This window comes from Camelus bactrianus, chromosome 2 (genome assembly GCF_048773025.1).
Source record: "Camelus bactrianus isolate YW-2024 breed Bactrian camel chromosome 2, ASM4877302v1, whole genome shotgun sequence".
NCBI classification, from domain to species: Eukaryota; Metazoa; Chordata; class Mammalia; order Artiodactyla; family Camelidae; genus Camelus; species Camelus bactrianus.
In genome coordinates, this window is record NC_133540.1 from 105,748,660 (window position 1) to 105,768,581 (window position 19,922).

A 19,922-nucleotide genomic window follows, 5' to 3' on the forward strand; every position below is an offset into this window, starting at 1 on the left:
GCACAAGGAGATACAGAGCTTTATTTTGTTGTACTATGTGGTCTTGTATCCTTTTTCAGAATTAGCTTCTTATTTATGTATTTTCACTTTCACATGTCACTAAGTTTCAATGTTGAAACATTTCCCCATTCAGTAGCCAAAAAGAAAACAAAGCAACAGCTAATGTAGTAATAAATTTATTTCTAGCTACAGGAGATAAGCTTCAATGCAATATGGCCATAAAGTATGGCTCCCAGGCTTAGGGGAGAAGCAATAAGCTTCCATAAGGAAAAAAAATTTTTTAATACTCCTGGCAGTATAAATAAGGGTAAAATATAACATGTAACTGGCAGCGCACACCAACAACAGAGCTGCTTACAAAAGAAAACTATAAACTAAAATAAGAAAATGTTTGAAACTTTTCTGTTGTTATTACCTTGCACCCCAGGTGGGCTGATGGGAGAATTCACTGTGCGAAGAGCTTGACTCACCATCTGAAATGTTATCTCTGTGACATCTCCTGGCACCTTTTGATTTGCTGAGGATCTGTGATAATCACCCAGGGAACCCAGGGGTACTGACACCGCGAATAAGTTCTCGGCACATTTTGAGGTGTTAGAGGGCACCAGTGGAAGGAGTTAGAGTGGGTCCCACAGGCTGGTTAATGAGGGAGCTTGCACAACTCAGGGCTTTACTTGACTTTCAGTCTTGCTTTGCAGCAAAGAAGTTTGAAGTCCTCCTGCAGTGCATCTCAGGTTTCATTTGGGTTTTCAGATCAGAAGTGACTTGGGCAAAAGCTTAAAAAACAGAGTGGCGGATGGTTGGATGGATGGATGAATAGGAAGATAGGTGCATAGGTAGAATGTTAGATAGGGAGATAGGCAGGCAGGCAGGAAATAGATACGCAGGTCCACACGCATGCATTTTAGGGGGCAGGGCCTTGGTCTGAAAGACTTGAAGTAATAGGAATTATTTGTTCTCTGGAAAATTAAAGAGCATAAAACAGAAGACCAAACCCTCTCTCTGTCTCTCTGGAATCAGAAGTGATAATAGAGGGGAAATGGAGTGCTTCCAGTGGGGTGAAATCCGAGTGTATCAGTGCTCTCATTCCATAAATATGTATTTCCCGAGCATCTGTAATTGCAGGCTCTGTGCTTGTGGCTGGGAACCAGATTAAACATTGTCCCTCCCCTCAAGGAACTGAGGGCCTTGCTCGCATAGAGTGAATTAGACTTGGTAGCGTGGAGTGAGTCTGGGAGGGCTTGGGAGGATGAACTTGATTTAAAAGAGAGTGGAATCTCTTCAGGAGGAAAGGGGGGTCCAGAGAGGGGGAATTGAAGGAGTCAAGATTTCGAAGGGAAATGTGAACAAAAGTTAGTAAGGCTTAAATTTTGGGCTTTATCAGGTAAGCAGTAGGAAGCCATTGAAAAAATTTGGAGCAAGAGGAGACATGATTTGTGTTTCAAATTTGTTTTGTAGAGAGAAGTCTCCGTTGGCGGTCAAGACGAGATGAGAGACAGATGATGAGGGCTCTGGGGAGACTACGGAGGGAGTGGGTGTGGGGATTCCATCTTATAATTTGCTGTGCCTGGTACTGTTGGTTTGTTTTTGCTGGATTATGTAGAGAAAGACAAGCTAGCACAGAAATTTAATTCTGAGTTTGGAATTAGAAACCATGTATTTGTGGCCCAGGAAGTTCCACTCTAAGTCTCACTCTTGTCATCTGCAGAAGGGGGACAAGGGTCATGCCTCCTGCACAGGGTTGTCACAAGTGTTGTATCTGTGTGTGCAGCCCTCAGAACCATGACTGGTGCGTGGTATGTGCTAAATATTGTTTTATTTTTATTTTTCATCAGTTCATTAATTTGCTTGTTCATTCATTTCACCCATGGGAATTTGCTTTTAAGACAATCCAGGGTAATCTACGATGGGTAGTTATTGATCAGTTTTGCTTACAGAATTTTACTGACATTTTTCACCTCTTTTTCTTAAAGTCCTCTTGGACCAAAAATTTCCAACCAGAAATGGGAGGGGGAGGCCTGTAAATTAAAACAGCTTTTTTCCCCACTGATGTAAAGTGTGAACAGAAAATTTTGCAAAGAATGCTGCTATGTGGTGGTCCTCCGTGTCACTGTAACGAGGAACAGGGGAAGTGTTAAATGAATTTCCAGTGTTGGGAAGTTTGGGCAGTCTTACTTTACAGTACAACACGGTTCTATTATTCTGATAAACAGGTTCTGAAATTCCAGACCATAGTGTGAACCACATTTGAAATACAAATGCAGAAACACCTTCAAAAAATCCCCAATATAAAATTTTAATCACCTCTGCCTTTGCATCCCTGTTTGTGAGGATAACTCACATAAAGTGTACCACAGTCTTAAATTGGAACAATAATTGTATCTCCCTTGACTATAACAATAATTAGTATGTAAGTATTATTTTATTATAGGTATCTTTTATTATATAAATATAGATTTGTGTTTATTATATAAATAGCTACCAGCTCAGATTCTAGCATTCAGAACAAAGCTTCCAATAGTTGTTTCTTATATTTCCTTGTGCAAAGCTCATGTTGTGTTTCTTGGCAATGTTGGGGCTCTGTTGAAATAAGAAGCTGACTGTATTAGGTTATAGGAAAAGTCTACAGGATTTGGGGAGAAAACTAAGTATCCTGAAACTTTTTGCCTTTGAAGAGCTGGGAAAGCAGTGGTTCTTCACAGAGGGAGACAGATACAGCCCTTCTGCAGCCTGGAGGTGAACAAAGCGTTCCTTGACGTTGAAGGTTTTTATTGTGCCTGAAGGTGAACTCTTCATTGATGGAGGAGGTTCTTTCATCCAATCCATCGAGATTACTAGGCCACATGTCACCAGCCCCAACTGAAACACAGCACCTCGTGAAATCATGATTAAAGTTATAGATGCCAATCCATGAAGTGGCAAGAGATTACAGATACTGCATTTCCTCCTCTTGGTTACTAGGAATTAAAGTTTCCATCGCATTGAGTATTTCTGAAAGAATACCCATAAATTATTTAAATTATATTCCCTGACGTTTCCCCTTGGTTCATAGCTAAGCAGTTTTGACTAGTTCAGTGTTGTGGTGCATTAACAAGATAATTTACTGAATATGTTTTTGCAAGATTGTGATTGTGCGGTTGAAATAGTGAGCAAAGATGGCAGGGCCACGGGTGACGTATAATCTAGTCCCTACCCTGCTCGGAACAGAGGTGTGACTTTAAAGGGAGTAATTTACTTTTTTTTTTTTTCCTGATAATGTTTGTCCAATCTCCTTTGAGGGGCTTTTGTGAGAATCAAATAAGTGGAAGTTTGTGAAAGCAGTTTGAAACATAAAAGGCACTAAAAATAACTCAACATAGTTGCCGAACATCCTGAAGGCATCTTTGCAGAACAAATGGGAGTAGATGTTGAGGGTGTTTTTTGTTTAATTTTACAGGCAACGAGGGAAACTCTCAGCCGTCACTGCACTACACTAGGTGACGCCCTTCTGAAGGAGAATGACTTTGCTCTCATCATCGATGGGAAGACCCTCAAGTACGCCTTAACCTTTGGAGTGCGCCAGTATTTCCTGGATTTGGCTTTGTCGTGCAAAGCTGTGATTTGCTGCAGGTAGGTTCCCAGTCATGTCGTCAGATTTCAGTAAGAGCAACTTGATCCTAAGTTCTTGGTGTCTAAAGTTCCTGGAGGTTGTTCTCCCCAGAACTTGTAAATGTCAGCTGTTTATGAATTCATTCACTCAATACTCAGGGCTGACAAACTGGGTTAGAATTTATTAGCCGCATTTTGAAGGGGAGCCCTAGCAATCATTAATAGTTATTGTTCATAATTTGAGTAGGCAGGTGGCTCGCCATTTTCTGTGTCTCAGATTGATCATTTACCTGCATTTCTGTATCTGCAAATCCAGGGTTACTTCTGTAAAGGTTCTGTCTTCTACACTTAAATCTTTGATTCTGTTACTTAGTCTTATTTTAGGAGAATGTGTGATGGGAGGCACCAACTAAGTCATCTTCCAAGTAGCTGAGCATTTTTCTGAAGGCTGTTTATTGACCTTACAGTTTTCTGCCCTCTAATCTGTAATAGTGCCTGTATCCTAAATTGAGTTATCAAGGCCTACTCCACTGAATTATATTTTTGTGAATCATTTACCTCCAGTCCTTCCTGAATTTCTCGCCAAAGAATCTTCCCTATGTCTTCCTAAAATTTAAAGTATATTCATGACTACGCCCAGTCTCTTCCCTTCTGCTCACCATGAAACGCAAGGCTCTTCCTCTTTGCCACCCACTTACTGAACCTTACCAGCTGGCCAGACCAGGTGTAAGGTGTAAGCAGTTTCTCAAATCGCTTTCTCTGCATGGGAGATGACGTGTTAGCAGGGCTTCTGAAGACTTTCTCAGAATCTGTGCTTTTAACATTATCCTTAAAACTGTACTGTTGCTTTTATTTTTTTTTCTTTTAAAATATTTATTAATAAAAGAGTCTTACACTTTTTAAAACCTTTTTTGGGTCTGGGCTTGATTTACTTAAATATCCTGTATATGACGTTGTCTCCAAATTTATAAGTCATGCCTTATAGCTATTTCCTGAATTTTAGTTGAAATAATACTTTGTGAAATATTGTTTAAACCATACTTAAGAAGTATCCTTGGTAAGTATCATTTCAGCCTATAAACTTGTATTATATTCAGAGCAGTAAGAGTTGCTTATTACTCCTAGTAATCTAATTATTTCAGTCAGTCATTTAATTTTTCTTCTCTGTGACATGTATTGATAAATACTGTTACTATAAAGCTTTTAGGCAATATGTCATATGGATACTTAATATTAGTAAGAATCAGACTCTGCTTAACCGTGAGGAAAAAATGGGAAATTATGTATCTTAACTGTCTCGTTTAAAAAGAGGATACTGATGATTTTTAAAATCTACTTTCCCAGTGGCTTTTCTTGGTTCCTTGCTAATCTCTCAACCAAGTCTTAGTCTTGTTCAGCTCTGATACTCCTCCATCAGGACAATTTTGTGCCAGACTTAGTTGTTTAATCACTTTCGTTAATGGGATCACAAGGATCAACGAAAGATTGCCCGAAAGCACATTAGGTGATATGACTGTTGGCTCTGATTTGGAAACAGAACAGAACACAGAGCTGTTTAGATAAAATGACCAGCTCCGTGGAGCCAGCGTCTGCTCTGTGCCTACTGTGTGCTGAGTGTAAATGCTGCACAGACGAGGGTGAATAAGACTGTCTGCCTGCGCCGCTTCATGTTTCTGTCTGCCTTTTGTTTTAAGCAGAATCACAATTGGTTTGAAAGATGTGGGAGGCCGATTGTCACCGCAGCCGAGCCTCATTCTTAGAGCATTGCTTAACACAGTCCCTCCCACCATTCTTCAAAAAGTTGAACCACAAAATTAAACAATAGCAGAGGGAGAGAGAAACTAGAAAGCAGAGTCAAGGGAGAAAAAATGTGTTCTGCGCTTGTGAAATTCCCTCGTGAGATCCTTGTTCTGGATGCTCACAAGTCCCAGGACCTCGGGGCTCCTCCAGGTCCCAGGCCCCTGGGCGGGAATCACGTGCTGCACATGCGGCCCAGCTCTGACACTGAGCTTAGAAAGATGTGTGTGGCCCCTTCCTCCCTCCGTCCTGTTTTATGCATGTTTGAGGACCGTGAAGGTCCCTATGCAGACACTGAGTTTTATTTAGAGTTTTAAGGGTTTTTTTTTTTTTTTTAAAGTAAAATAGCTTTCCTCTACTTTTTTCTTCTAATTACCTTCATATTCTGTCTTTTCCCATAAGGACTGTGGTTCAACTTCCGGTCTGGCTTTGAGAATTCGTCTAATCCCATAATTATATCAGTGCCACTGCCCAGTTTATGCCTGTGCACCTTCTTGGCCTGGTGCCTCTTGGCATTTAAACTATTGGCACAGACCGTCTTCTTGTCATCTCCTTTCCTGACCTCGAAGCATCATTTCCACAATAACGCTTCTGTCACTAGTGAGGAATAGGTGGGCAATTCTGCATATCATTCCTTACAGTTAAATTCAGGCATCACTCCTGGTGTCTCAGATGATTGCAATCTCCCAGTCTCAGGAAATTCTCTATTTTACTCCATTATAATAAGTGCTCCAGATAAACATTGAATATTATCTCAAAATACAGTACGGCACTGTTTTCCCAATTCGTTTCTGTTCATTCTGGCTTTATGGGTTTTCCCCACAAACCACTTTACAATTTATTTCTCATCAGTCCCCCCATGAAGATAATTCAGAATCTGTTCTTCTGTGCCATCTTCTCTGCTGTAGCCAGAGTGGAAGTCGGGGAAAGCCTCCCCTTAATGGGTAATGGGGCTCTGGATATTAGTTCCATCCTCAGGATTACATCAGCCACTTTCTTCCCTGACATTATCAGCGTGGAGGGCAGGAGGCGGTTTTCAGTGTTTGCCTAATTGACACAGTTATAAAGATGAGCGTTTTCCCTGAAGAGTCTGCAGTTGAATTGAAAGACACAGTTGTTCTCCATCAGTTGTCATTACATCTCTTACTCACCCTCATTTTCCAAAGGGAATACTCAGAGACAGGAATAATCCCCTCACCCCAAAATTATTCAGGGCTTTGGAGTCCTGGTTTTGGTTTACAAAGTGAAGTTTGCGTGTTATACCTCAAATAATTCTTCCAAGTATGTAAAACCCAGGAAGTAAAATAAAATCTGTTTTTATCAGTCTACCAAGCACCATATTTTCATATATACCACACAGGTTTTGTTTTTACCTCTGTGCGAATATACCTATGTAATCTGAGTGGTTTAATAGGAAGCGTGCATCTTTTGTTAAGGGAGTTTTGGGTAAGTTCAAGTTATAAACATTGAACCACTCCTTTTGTGGTCCTTCTCTTTTGTTCCCTTCTTCAAGTACACTGATTCTTACCGTTTGGTGTGATCACAGATACTTTTGATGAACAAATGAAAGCTATGGACCAATTTTACACAAACATGGAAAATTGAATGCACCCCTTTAAGGACCTCACAGACTCCCTGAAACTCCTTGGACAGATAGAGGTGGGGGAACCTCGCAAGACTGATGATTTGTGTACACGGCTAAAACAAGAGCTATTCTGCAAATTAACTGGACCAGAGAAATAATTTCTCGTCTCAGCTGCCCGTATTTATGCCCTAAGGTCTTACAGCTTGTGTGATTGGTACAGTGGTGCTTTAGCTGGGGATTCATGGAATTCCTCTTCTCACTTTACCTCTCTTGCACTTTGGATAACGAATGGAATCTCTCTGGCCTTGGTTTTGTGACCTATACGATGAAGAGCTTGGCATATAGCAGTGATTCAAATCCTCCAGGAAGGCTGGATGTCCTCAGCAGTTAAGACTGGAGCTTCTCTGGCATAGAGAGGTGGGAAACCCATGCACGCACCCTTCCTGGGTTAGCTCCTTCCAGCTTGAAAGCCACTGGGCCAGGGGCCCTCTCCCAGCCCTTTCAGTTTTGAGGTGAACCCTACTTCTGTTGGCTGCTCTGTGCTGGGAGGAGTCATCTGCTGCTTGGATCAGCTTAATTCAGGGAAGCATCTGTCCTGCCTCTTTTAATATTCCCTCCAGAAGAGAGTGGGGACACTGCAGTGGACTAGCTGCGTGTTAAGTAGCATGTGGTTTCTGAGATCCTCGTCAGTTCACATACTCCAGCCTTTCAAAGAATTTTACATTTTTTTCTGTAGTTGTCAGTGTAGTTTAAACATATTTTGAAACTTACATTCTGTGACAGTTGGTTGAAAATTGGCCTAGAGCCTCCAAGCTTTTAGACTGTCTGGTAATCACTGTTCTTCTACATAATTTATGTACTCATGTCTTCTGAAAAGCAGAAGTTAAATTGAAGTCAGCATTTTTCCCTACTTGCAACATCTCCAATCAAAGTGTAAGCCCCTTCTGGGCCATTTTCCCCATCGTGCGTAAAAAAACACTTGACTCCGATGAGTGTCGTCACTCGGGAGTGACATTCCAGGCAAAACCTTTCACCTTAGTTCAATCGAGGGGCCCTCCAAGAAGAGGTCTAAGGGGACACCTTGAATACTTTTTGTCATAGCGTGAGTATGTTAAGTAAAGGGTCAAGTCAGGTCTACTTCTTGAATCTTTTGGGACTGTCTTAAATAAGGGATTTCTCTAAATAAATGTTCTACTTAAAGGGTAGTCATAAAGCACAAATGAAGCTAATAAATGCTCAACAGACATTCCTTTAAAGAAGAAAGTTTATGAACACCACTGGATGCCAAGCAGATGTTTGGCTTTGAGAAGACTTACAAACTCTTAATGAATGTCAACCTTATATTTGCTTCCAAGAAAATATGAATAAATGTTGGAAATGTTGAGAGAAGATTTATTTCATAAATATATGGCTAAAAGAGGACACACTGAAGAAATTTTATAACTTCATAAAATACCCATTTTTGCTTTAATATAACAATAAGTTGCTCAGCCCTGTCCATCTCATTTGTGGTTCTGCCTGTACTGAGTAATGTTAAAGGAGCCGCATGGCCACATGACAGCCTGGTAGCCAGTTATGATGTACACGATCAGGGAAGTCCTTATTGGGCAGTAAAGTATCTAAAAATTTATGAGGAATCTAAATGCTATAGAGTCTCACTTTAATTCAACATTATACAGTTTCACAGGTGACTCAGTTTACATAAACCTCCATCACCTACACACACACACACACACACACACACACACATACACGAATTAGAACTTCAGGTTATATAATTCTGATCAAACATGAGTGTAAATCTCAGTGAATTTTCACAAAGTGAGCATACTGCCTTATCAAACACACAAACATGACCAGCACCCCAGAAGCCCCCTCATGCCCCCTTTATTTTATTATCCCCACAAGGATAACTGCTGTCTTGATTTCCATCACCATCCCTCTTAAGTTCTGTCTTAGTTATTAAAGTTTCTTTCTGTTTTGTATCTTGCTCACTTGGAATAAGTAAATACCTCTTCCATAACTACATTCAAATTCTTTAGGATTCTTTTCTGTTCAGCAGTCAGAAGTACAGAGCTCTGCAGCCTTCCACTAAAGGCCTCCCTAAAACTTTACATAAATCAGTAAATCACTCTAATATGTTCCTCGGTCACGTGCACAGCCACCTGAGGCTTCCCATTCTCCTTCATTTCTCCAGTGATGGAGTGAGAGGACTTCATTTTCTGGTTTGCGAAGGACATGGGATGTGGAACCTACAGTAGTTCTCTGATCTGCCAGACTGGGGATCAGCTTGTCCGGGAAACGGAAGCAGAGTTAGTTTGGTATAACTGGTTCCCTTGAACCCTGGATGGTTTCTAGTGATGACCCACTTGTTAATAAGCCTATCTGAGCCATCGCTGCTTAGGGCAAATTAAAGGTTTGGCATCTTGAGCCAGGCTAGAGTTCCAGGAGTCGAGATCAGGCAGAACAGCAGGTCATGGCTGCCTGGACGCTGCAGGGCACAGAGCGAAGAGAAAGGAGAGACAGCATCCTAGGGGAAGATGGTCTTGGAAAACAAAAGGTATATTTGCCAAGAGGGCAGTATAAAGAAAACAGAAACAGCCATAAAACGACAGGCTTTATATTGAGACATGAAAGAAGCGATGGTGCCAGATGGCATTTCCAAGAGGGAGTATTTTATAGAGCAAGTGGCAAACTTTTTCTGCAAAGAAATCAGAGAGTAAATATTTTAGGCTTATGGGCCAGTCTCTGTCACAGCTACTTAACTCTGATGTTGCAGCTTGGAAGCAGCAACAGGCACTACACAGATGAATGGGTGTGGCTGTGACCCTGTAAGTCTTTATGTAAAAGTAGGATGCTGCCCAGATTTGCCCCGGAGGCTGTAGTCAGCCATCCCCTGTAATGGACTCTGTGGCTCATGAACGAACAGTAGAGGGAGTCAGTTCTGACAAAACTTTTCCCAGAATATTGATGGAGTTCACCCCGGACTTCTAGTCTGTTACTTACAGACGCATTCTTTTTTCTTGAGAACTGAGACACGTGACCATCTCTCCTCACCTGGCATGTTTCCCTTCCTTCATGATTCCTCAAAAATGACTGACATTCTTTCTGTTGGGACAGCTGCACAGTCTGGCATCCCCGTTAAATTTTTCTGTGCCCTTGGATTCAAAACAAATCCATAAATGTGTCTGTTTCCTGAAATCAGTTGGTTTAAACTGAGGTGTCAATAGCAAGGGATACAACCATAAAAAAAGAATGAAATAATACCACTTGCAGCAACATGGGTGGACCTGAAAGTTACCATTGGAAGTGAAGTCCATCAGAGAAAGACAAATGTCATATGATATCACTTATATGTGGAATCTAAAAAGATGACACAAAGGAACTTATTTGCAAAATATGAAGAAGACTCACAGACATAGAAAACAAACTTATGGTTACCAAAGGGGAAAGGGTTGGGGGGAAGGATAAATTAGGAGTTTGAATTTAGCAGATACACACTAAGATATATTAAATAGATAAACACCAAGGTCCTACTGTATAGCACAGGGAATTATATTCAGTATACTGTAATAACCTATTATATATATATATATATAAACTGAATCACTGTGCTGTACACCAGAAACTAACACAACAGTGTAAATCAATTACACTTCAATTTTTTAAAAAAGAATTTAAAAAATAGCAACAGATATATTATAAACCCAGGACCATATACATGCATCCTGCTCTGTCACCCCTGTGCCTTCCCTCTGTTCTAGGGAGAAGTACCTCCAAGGTGCTAGAGGACCAGGGAGGCAAAGGAATCAGGCTGGAAGATGTGCAAGCTAGCCTTCTCCCTAAGCTGGAAGCACCACAGAATCTCGAACTAAATGAAGTTCTTGGATTTTTAGGCATTGTTTTAGTGTTTGCCCTTTATCCCCAGTCACTTTCTTTTCACTCCTCTTTAGGCAGACATTCTTAGGTATTTAATAGGTTCCCGTCCATCTGCCATACTTTATGTGTATAGCTGTGTAGCTATGAAAAATGCATAATATTGTTAAATGTGATTTGAATTGGGGGATAGATGCCTATTTATAATAATATATCAGCATAATTTTTTGCCTTTTTTTAATCTTTCTACATGTTTTTGAGATCTCTCCATGTTACCATGTATAGAACAAGTTTACGTCTTCACATATACACCACTTTATTCATCTGTTCTTGTAGTGATAGACACATAAATTGCCCCTCAATCTTTGCTACCATGGAAAGTGCCGAAATGAATATCCTGTGTACCCATGCAAGTGTTTTTCTAGGATATATACTTAGGAATGGGAATGCCTGGCTGTGGGATATATATTTCAGTTCAATCCGAATTATCAGAACTATCTCATTGCTCTAAAACAGCTGCGCTAGTATGTACTCCCAGATCCATGTAGGAAGGTTGCTGTCTCCCTACCTTCATATCGACACTTAACATTCTTCCTTTTACAACTTTGCCAATTTGATGTTTAACAAGTGGCACCTTGTTTTGATTTTCGTTTCTGTGAATACTAGGGAGATTGAATAGCTCTTTATTTAAATGTTTAACCCTCTGGATTTCTGCTTTTGAAGTACATTCACTCATTCTTTCTTTTTTTTCTTTCATTCATTCATTCAAAGTGTTTTTCAAGCACCTATTATGTGCCATAAATAGAACAATGAACAACAAGAAAAAATAATCCATGCCTTCACATTGTAGCTGTTATTCAGTAAAATAAATACACAGATGCATACAAAAGGCAGTAAATGCTGTGTGTATGAGTGATTATAATTGATTTATTACATATCAGATAGACATAAAGTCAATGGTAACACTTGTTATGAGAAAAAGTAGCACACTGAAGAAGGCTCCGGATACAGAGCTTTCCATTGGGTTTCCTGTATATTTTTCCTGCATATGTACAAGAATTCTTTGTATGTTCTGCATATTGATTCTTTGCTGGGTATAGACATGGCGAATATCTTCTAATCCAGCTCCCTTCTCAGTTCTGCCTGTGGTATTCTTCCTGGAACAAAAATCATTGACCTTGAGACAGTCAAATTCCATTAATTTTTCCCTTTAAGGTTTGTGCTTTTGGGATAGTAAAAACTTCCCACCCACGAAGATATTCTCCTACGTTTTTTTCTGTTAACTTTATAGCTTTATGTTTTTTGTATGGATATGAAGGAGAAGGGGTCCAGCATTATTCATTTCTACACAGTAAGCAAATTCTCCCAATACCACTTATTAAACAATCCACCCTTTTCCTTCTGTTTATAATGCTATATGATCCAGAACTTAAGCTCTGAGGCCAGACTTTCCAGAATCTAAGTCCAGACTCCACCTCTGAGTAGCTAAATAATACGTTAACTTCTCCAGCTTCAGTTTTCTTCATCTTTGAAATACAGATAAAAATAATTGTTCATAGAGTTGTGAGGAATAAATGGCCTAAGATATGTACTCAATGCATTGGTAGCTATTATTAAAAATTATATTCCTCTTTGAAATGCTATCAAATTTTATTTTGTGTAGCCTAATCGAACATTTCTCATGAGAAGAATGCTATCATACATTATTAATATTTCTCTCTGACCATTATGGCCTTTTCTGTGTCCTAAATTCTGTTTATCTGGCATTAAAATTGCTAACGTGGCTTTCTTTTGTTTCATATGGGCCTTATCCTTTTTTTTTTCCAACCTCTAAACCTTTGTGTTCGATCCTTCTGTATAATATAGTAGCTAAAAATGCTGTCCTCTCTCTAAATCCACACTGCTTAGTGTTGAATTCTGGCTTCACCTCTGTCTTTCTTACTATTTTGCCTTAAGTTATGTAATCCTTTTGTGCCTCAGGGTCCTCATTTGTAAAATGGAAATAATAGTAACCTGTCTCATACAGGATTCAGAGAATTGAATGAATTAAAATAAGAGCTCAGAACATAGAACAAGTAAGTGTTATATTAGCTGTTATTGTGAAGTGTGTCTCTTAGATGCCATATTGCTAGATATTTTTGTTTTAATCTAATGTGAGAATTCACCTTCTAATTGATGAATTTAACCCATTTATATTTATTATAATTATTGCCATATTAGGCCTCACTCTCTAAATCAGATTTTCTTCAGCTGGTTTGAGACTTTTACAATCTATATTTATGCTATGTCTGATTATTTCTAATGTTTTGATGACCATATTTGTACTTATTGTCTGTATGTATTAGTATGTCTTTCCTTCCCTCCCCCCCCCCATAAAGAGACAAGAACTGAAGATATTAAAGTAATTTTGTGCATGCATCCAGGAGCGGTCAGATTGCTTTCTTTGTAATTAATCTACTTTTATATTAGAAGCTTTTAGAAGCTTTAGAACCTTTAGAATTTTTTCTTTTTTTAACTTTTTTTTATTGCGTTATAGTCATTTTACAATATTGTGTCAAATTCCAGTGTAGAGCACAATTTTTCAATTATACGTGAACATACATACATTCATCGTCACATTTTTTTCCACTGTGAGCTACCATAAGATCTTGTGTATATTTCCCTGTGCTATACAGTATAATCTTATTTATCTATTCTACATTTTGAAATCCCAGTCTGTCCCTTCCCACCCCCTACCCCCTAGAATGTTTTCTTAATCGTAGTTTAACCATAATGTGTCTGCAGTAGGTACGTTTTTCTTGCATTTCTTTTTGGTGCTATATAAGCCCTTTCAATCTAAGGATAGATATCTTTCTTTAATTCTGGAAAATTATTAATCATTCTTTTTAATTTTATCCTTTTTTATTCTCTTCTTGGACTCCCATTACATATATGTAGTCACCTCTTTTCCTCCATTCTTTTCATTTTTTTCACAATCTTTAATTTCCTCTTATCTTTTGGGAAAATTTTTTGTTTTCACTTTCAGGTTCTATCATATTGACTACTCAGTTTACTATTGGCTTCTTTATTTTAGCAGTTATAGTTTTATATAACTTATTCTCAATTGATTCTTCACTGTAACTCCTTGTTCCCGTTAGATGTTTCCAGGATCTCACCTTATTTTTCCAAGGTTTATTTTTCATTAAACTTTTTAAAAATTCTTGTTATCTCTGCTTTTACAAGTTCTACTTTTTTATAAGTTATTATATTTCTTTTGTGCTCATAATCTTCTCCTATCTTATAAGTATTCCCTTTGAAACCATTTTTCCCCATTTTCCCTAGTGAGCAGTAATGTTCCCTCTGAGGCAAAAGTGAAAGCTAGGTCCTAACATGAGGCAAATTTGGAGACAGGGCTCAGTGAATCCCTGTTTTCCCCTAGTTCCTTTATCCAAACACCACTCTTGTTAAAGGCAGCCACATTCTGATGAAATTGCCTGAGCGAGGTAACGTTCAAGGGTTCTCAGCACACCCATACCATTGGCACCTGTCTCTGCCTGGCTTCATGCCCTGAGGTTGACCAGAAAGCTTGACTTTCCTCTCTGAGGCATGAGGGGAGAAATTTCCTGAGGTTTTACCTTTAGAACACTGGGGATACTCCTGGATTTGGTATGTTTTGTTTTTCAAACATATTACTTTGTGGACTTCGAGTTTCCACAGACTCCAAGCCTAAACCAAAGTTCACAGTTTTGTTGGGAGAGGAGCCCCTTAGCTCAATCCAGCCCAGCCTCAGCCCCCCACACTGGTCAGCCTGGGCTTGCACAGGGCACCACGGAGAAGTGGGAAAGCTTTCCCCACCTGGCTGTTCCCCTACGGCCTCTGGTACACCACTCTTACCCATTTCCTGTTTACCCAAAGGTTTCTCACAGATTTTGTGTTAACTGATAATGGTGACCCCGAAGTCTAGTGAACTCCTTTTCTAATTCATGGCATCCTCTGGGTTTTATTCCAATTTCTGTCGATAGCCTGTGCTCCCACTTCTTCCATCCACCACTAGGTATTTCTGAGAGAAGACTCCTTGGAGAAACCATCCACACAGAAGAGAATTCAAAAGGAGTGGAGGGCAGAGGAAGGAAGGAAAGAAGGGCAGACTGATTTTCTTTAAGCCTAGAGAAGCTCCAGCCTTTCCTTACCTAACCAGAGTCACGGGAAAAGGGAAGAGAATCAGTGCCCCATGGGCTACGAGCAGACATGGTGTATGGGGGGAGATGGAGGCCGTAGGTCTTCCCTCTGAGAGCAAGGTCACTATAAGGCAGAGCTAGAAGGGGAAAGCAGTCCGCCTTCTCGAGTAGACGTGCTTCACGGTTGGAAGCCCACCAGTCCTATCAGGCAAGGCTCCCTAGACAGAAAGTGGTGGCTGGGCCTTGCCCCATGTTGAAGAAATTACCGTCTCTCTCTCCACTACTTCTATCTCTTTAAAGCAAGAGTCCATAGAGAAACCATTGTCATGTAGGCTTTTAACATCTGACGCCTGAGACAGTGGCTCAATAAGTCCTTAAGCTAGTAACTCCTAGGGGCAGAAGGAGGATTCTGAGGTCTTCTATTTCATTTCCTTTCTTCTCCTTATATTCTTCCATAGAAATTCTGTCACATAGTAAAAGGTCACTAAATACTTGATGAGTGGATGACATCTGAATGTACAACCCCGGCTCTGCATCCTTTTCCAAGCTCAGTTCTGACTTTTCCATCAGCTTGCTTAGTGATTCCACTAGAATATCTCAGTGATATCTGACCTTCTGAGTATTTAGAACATCCCTGATATTTTTCTTCTATATATCTTCCTGCCTTTTCTATTTATGTTTAATCCCTCATTTTCCTAATAACCCAACTTTGAAACCCTAGGGATCATCTCTGATTCCACTTTGATTTGAAAACCCCCACCAACTAAATGTCCCTTCTTTTCATTTTCATTGTCCTCATCCTAGGTAAAGTCCAGATACATCCACAGATATCTCCATCTATTTTATATACAGACATACCTAATTGTATTGTACTTCACAGATGTTGTCAGATGATAGCATTTTTTTAGCAATGAAATATTTTTAATTAAGGTATGTGTATGTCTGTCTGTATGTATATATGTTCTGAGCAACCCAAATTAATATTTTTAAGTCACTGCTTCTATTATATTCACTTTTGGCTCATAAACTTTTAACTTACTGCTTAGAGCCAGCTGTGACATTCGGACTTTCTTACCGTGCATGCAGAGGCCCCTGTCATCTGGTTCTAATCTACTCTGAATATGCCCACTTTCCGCTAAAGAAGTAGTAAGTTTCCTTCTCCACTTAATGGTTTTTCACCTGTCTTTCCCACCCTGAAGAATCCAGTATCCTGTACTTAGTTCCTCTCTACTCCAGATACATGGCGGGTTAAACAGACTGCCTCCTAACAGTGAGCCATCTAAAATGAACAAGAGTTGTGATCTTAGCTTCATGGATAGTGAGGTTAATTTTTCTTTCTTGCAAAATTTCCATTTATTCAGTTCTACTACCATGTTTACATCCGCTGAGTGCTAAGCAGAGTACTAGGTCCTAGATAGATAGATAGATAGATAGATAGATAGATAGATAGATAGATAGATAGATAGATAGATAGATAGATGGATAGATAGATAGACAGACAGACAGACAGACAGACAGACAGACAGACCAACCTTTTTTTTAATGAATGGTACCACTGTGGACAAACTTTTCTGTGGTGTGACTACAGTGATAAAGATTTCTACTAGAAGGAGCTTTGTTTTTAGTGCCTTTTATAAGGTATCTTTGCCAGTTAGTAGTTTGGGGTGCCTACACACACACACATACATGCATATTCAAACATACACTATCCATATGGTCAGTCGTTATTTAAAATATTTTCTGAACCATTGAAACCAAAGTTTACCTATAACAACATAAATTCCGCAAAAGAGAAGTTTTGCATCTAAGATGCATTGCAAAAAGAAATCTTTTTTAAAGTTACTTTCCTTTTTTGTCCTATGGCAAGGCTATCTGCATTTTATTTCTGTAGATTCCCCACGTTGTAAGTTCCCCTTGATGCCTCTGCCTTCACAGGGCATCCACAGATGTTGCTTTTGGAGGCTAGGGGAGCGAGCACTCACTCATCATTTGGAGGCTGGGGGAGCACCCACTCATCAGTCACTTGAACATCACAAGTCTCTCACCTAGAAGTGGGTGAATGTTTCATTGTGTGCCCTGTGCTAAGAATCATTTTTAGGATTTGCTTTTTAAGCAGCTGTTTTCATTCCAGTAATAAATTGATGGTGAGTTTCTAGAAGTGTTTATAATATTTATGTAATTTGGGTACATGTAACACAGATTTTTTTTTTTTTTGCCCTATTTTAACTCCTCCTCGGTTCAAAACTTTATAAATGAGCCTAGCAAATTTTAGTTCAACAAAGAGTTAAGTAAGATCTCATAAATTTTTCTCTTAGGTTTTTCTCCCCTTGTGTAATTTCTTTATTAGTCATCATAATATGACTCAATGGGGAATAGACTGATATTCACAAAGAGAAAACTTAGGAAGTTTGTTGCAAAGCAAAGTACAGCAGATCCCCCACCAATGACCCTGACCTCTTGATAGCCATCAGGAGCAGCCCTCAGGCTTAGTAAATACAGGGGCTCTATCCATATGGGGTCATTATGCAAAGCACTTCAGGATAATAAAGAAAGATGATGTTACTCCATGTTCTTAATTTTTTTCTAGATTTACTTCCCAAAAGCAACTTTATAGTAACTTGTAAGTTTACAATATAAATTTTTAAGTGAATGTATTATCAGCATAACTTCTAGTGTACATGTGAGATTTTTCTAGGTTGTTAACCTAAAAACACAACACAGTAAGATAAATTATTGTACTCCTGTTAGCTACCTATAAAAATTCCCTTCAGATATTCTTTATTATGTGACTGTGTATATACATGCTCATATAATCCTTATTCCATTCAAAAAGGTGATTCATTTAGCTAATCCCATTAAAAGGGTGCCAAATGCAGCTCGTATGAGATGGGCTTCCCCATATGCTTTCCAGCTTAAATGGTAAAAATTTCCAGTGCTCCGACCTAATGTTCACAGGGCAGAGAGTTACTACATAGCAAATAAGAAAAATAATGAATAACACGTGTGGAAACTGCAGCCAAAATCATATCTGAAGAGCATGTTGCACTCAGTGCACTGCTAGGTTGTGTCGCAAAGGACCACCCTCTGTTTGTGGAGTCACGAGGAAGAAAGCTGGACTTGACAGCCTATGCTGAATGTGTAGTCCTTTTCCACAGAGTCTCTGCCTTCTTACAAAGAAAAAAGAGTGACAGTGGAAGAGAAGAGAACCGTGAATAATTTATGTCCTGATGCAGACCCACTGGTGATTATAAAAAAATTTTTTATAAAACTAGAGTAGAAAACAGAGTGCTTCTATGATATTTCTGAGCTGTGCATTGGATCACTATTGGTATTTGTAAAATTTAGGTTTGAGATCATTTCAATCATGGATTTGTGGTTCTTGATAGACATTTGGAAGAGTTAACTTGTGTGGTAAGATTGTCCTAGACTATTCTGGAAATTGTACCAATACAGAAGCAAGTGTACAAAAGTTAAAGTAAACTCTAATGAGTGAAGGAGGTGATCTTTTATAAGGTGGAAACACAACAGTAGAAAGGAATATATTCTGGAGAATTTCTAACATGAGGTTAAAGAAATTTAATATGTGCTATTTCTGTGATGTGAGCACTCCTCTCCTGGTCAAGGCCACGTCAAATTCTAACTCATCAAAGAAGGCTTTTGCAGCCCATGCTAATTTCGACATCCTCTGAAATTGTTAAGAACTGGCAAGTAGATGAAACAGCCTTATGCAGCACTCATTTTTAATGTCTTATAATTTGGTTTTGCTATCTTGTAGAGCCCCCTTGTAGCAAGGAACAGCTTTTTCAAATGGATGCTATAAAAGAAATAGAAGATCTGTTGAACTGAGTTCAGCTTGACTGAGCTGAGTCCCATTAAACCACATTCCCTCCCTAAGACATGCTGGTGGTTGCCCACCGCCCATCATGCCCAGACCTGGAAGGACAGTCTTTAGTGCCTGCCTGCACTTCTGCTTGCATGAGTCCACTTGATGCTTACTGGGACTCTGTGGGTGCTTGTTCCTTAATCTGTGTATTCCTGTTGTACTCCTTAAAGTAATCATCATTTAATTAGATGCAAGTCGTCAAAAAGTAATCTAGTCAGAATTGTTGCTAGGAAAACCAAGTATCATGTTCTAGAAAAACTTTAAAAAATATGCTGTTGAACTTGGGGTAAGATCATAATAAACTGGGGGGGGGGGCATCATTACATTCTAGTCCTCACTTAATGAAACAAACCATGGATTGTGCCTCATCAGTGAGATTTCTGCAAGAAAAATAGGCAGAATTGTAAAAACAAACTCCTTTGCAGAGTAAGGTTCTTTGCCCTACATCACAAGCTGGTACATTTATATCTTGAGTTAAATGTTTTAAGTGGATACATTTTATTTTATGAGTCCCCACTTAAATCTAACATCTTTGTTTAGCAACCCACCGCTATTTCAAACCCGTCAGATACCAGGGCTTCCTCTGTTTCTTGAGTCTTCTTCCAAGCCAGTTGTCTACTTTTATCTTGATAATGGAAGCAGATACCCTTGCTCGTAGCAGCTGCAGTGTAATTTGGGGGATGTCTCTCACTACATCATCATATTTAAAAAAAAAAAAAAAGCATTGTTCTTGCCAAGGGAGCTCATACTCTGTTTTTAATACCTGAGTTAGCCACACCCACAGAGTTGGTATAAAATCTTCAGCTGATTTTAATTTGGGGGTATTGAAAATTGCAGTGTCAAGCAGAGAAAGCACTGGTTGGTTGTAATAGCCATGAAAAAAGATAATGAAGTTTAATCCAGCTCTTTTCTTTTTTTTTTTAATTGATTTATAATCATTTTACAATGTTGTGTCAAATTCCAGTGTTCAGCACAATTTTTCAGTCATACATGGACATATACACACTCATTGTCACATTTTTTTTCTCTGTGAGCT

The 19,922-nt window shown here is 39.2% G+C and overlaps 1 protein-coding gene across 6 annotated transcripts in view; it reads left to right on the forward strand.

Annotated features, from left to right (window-relative positions):
• ATP8A1 (ATPase phospholipid transporting 8A1) overlaps nucleotides 1-19,922 on the forward strand; it is a 214,507-nt gene that overhangs the window by 142,157 nt on the left and 52,428 nt on the right. For all 6 annotated transcript variants that reach the window (XM_074348531.1, XM_074348524.1, XM_074348539.1 and 3 more), the window contains one exon: nucleotides 3,437-3,609. In XM_074348531.1, the coding sequence (XP_074204632.1) occupies nucleotides 3,437-3,609 (173 nt within the window). The remainder of the gene's footprint in view (nucleotides 1-3,436; nucleotides 3,610-19,922) is intronic.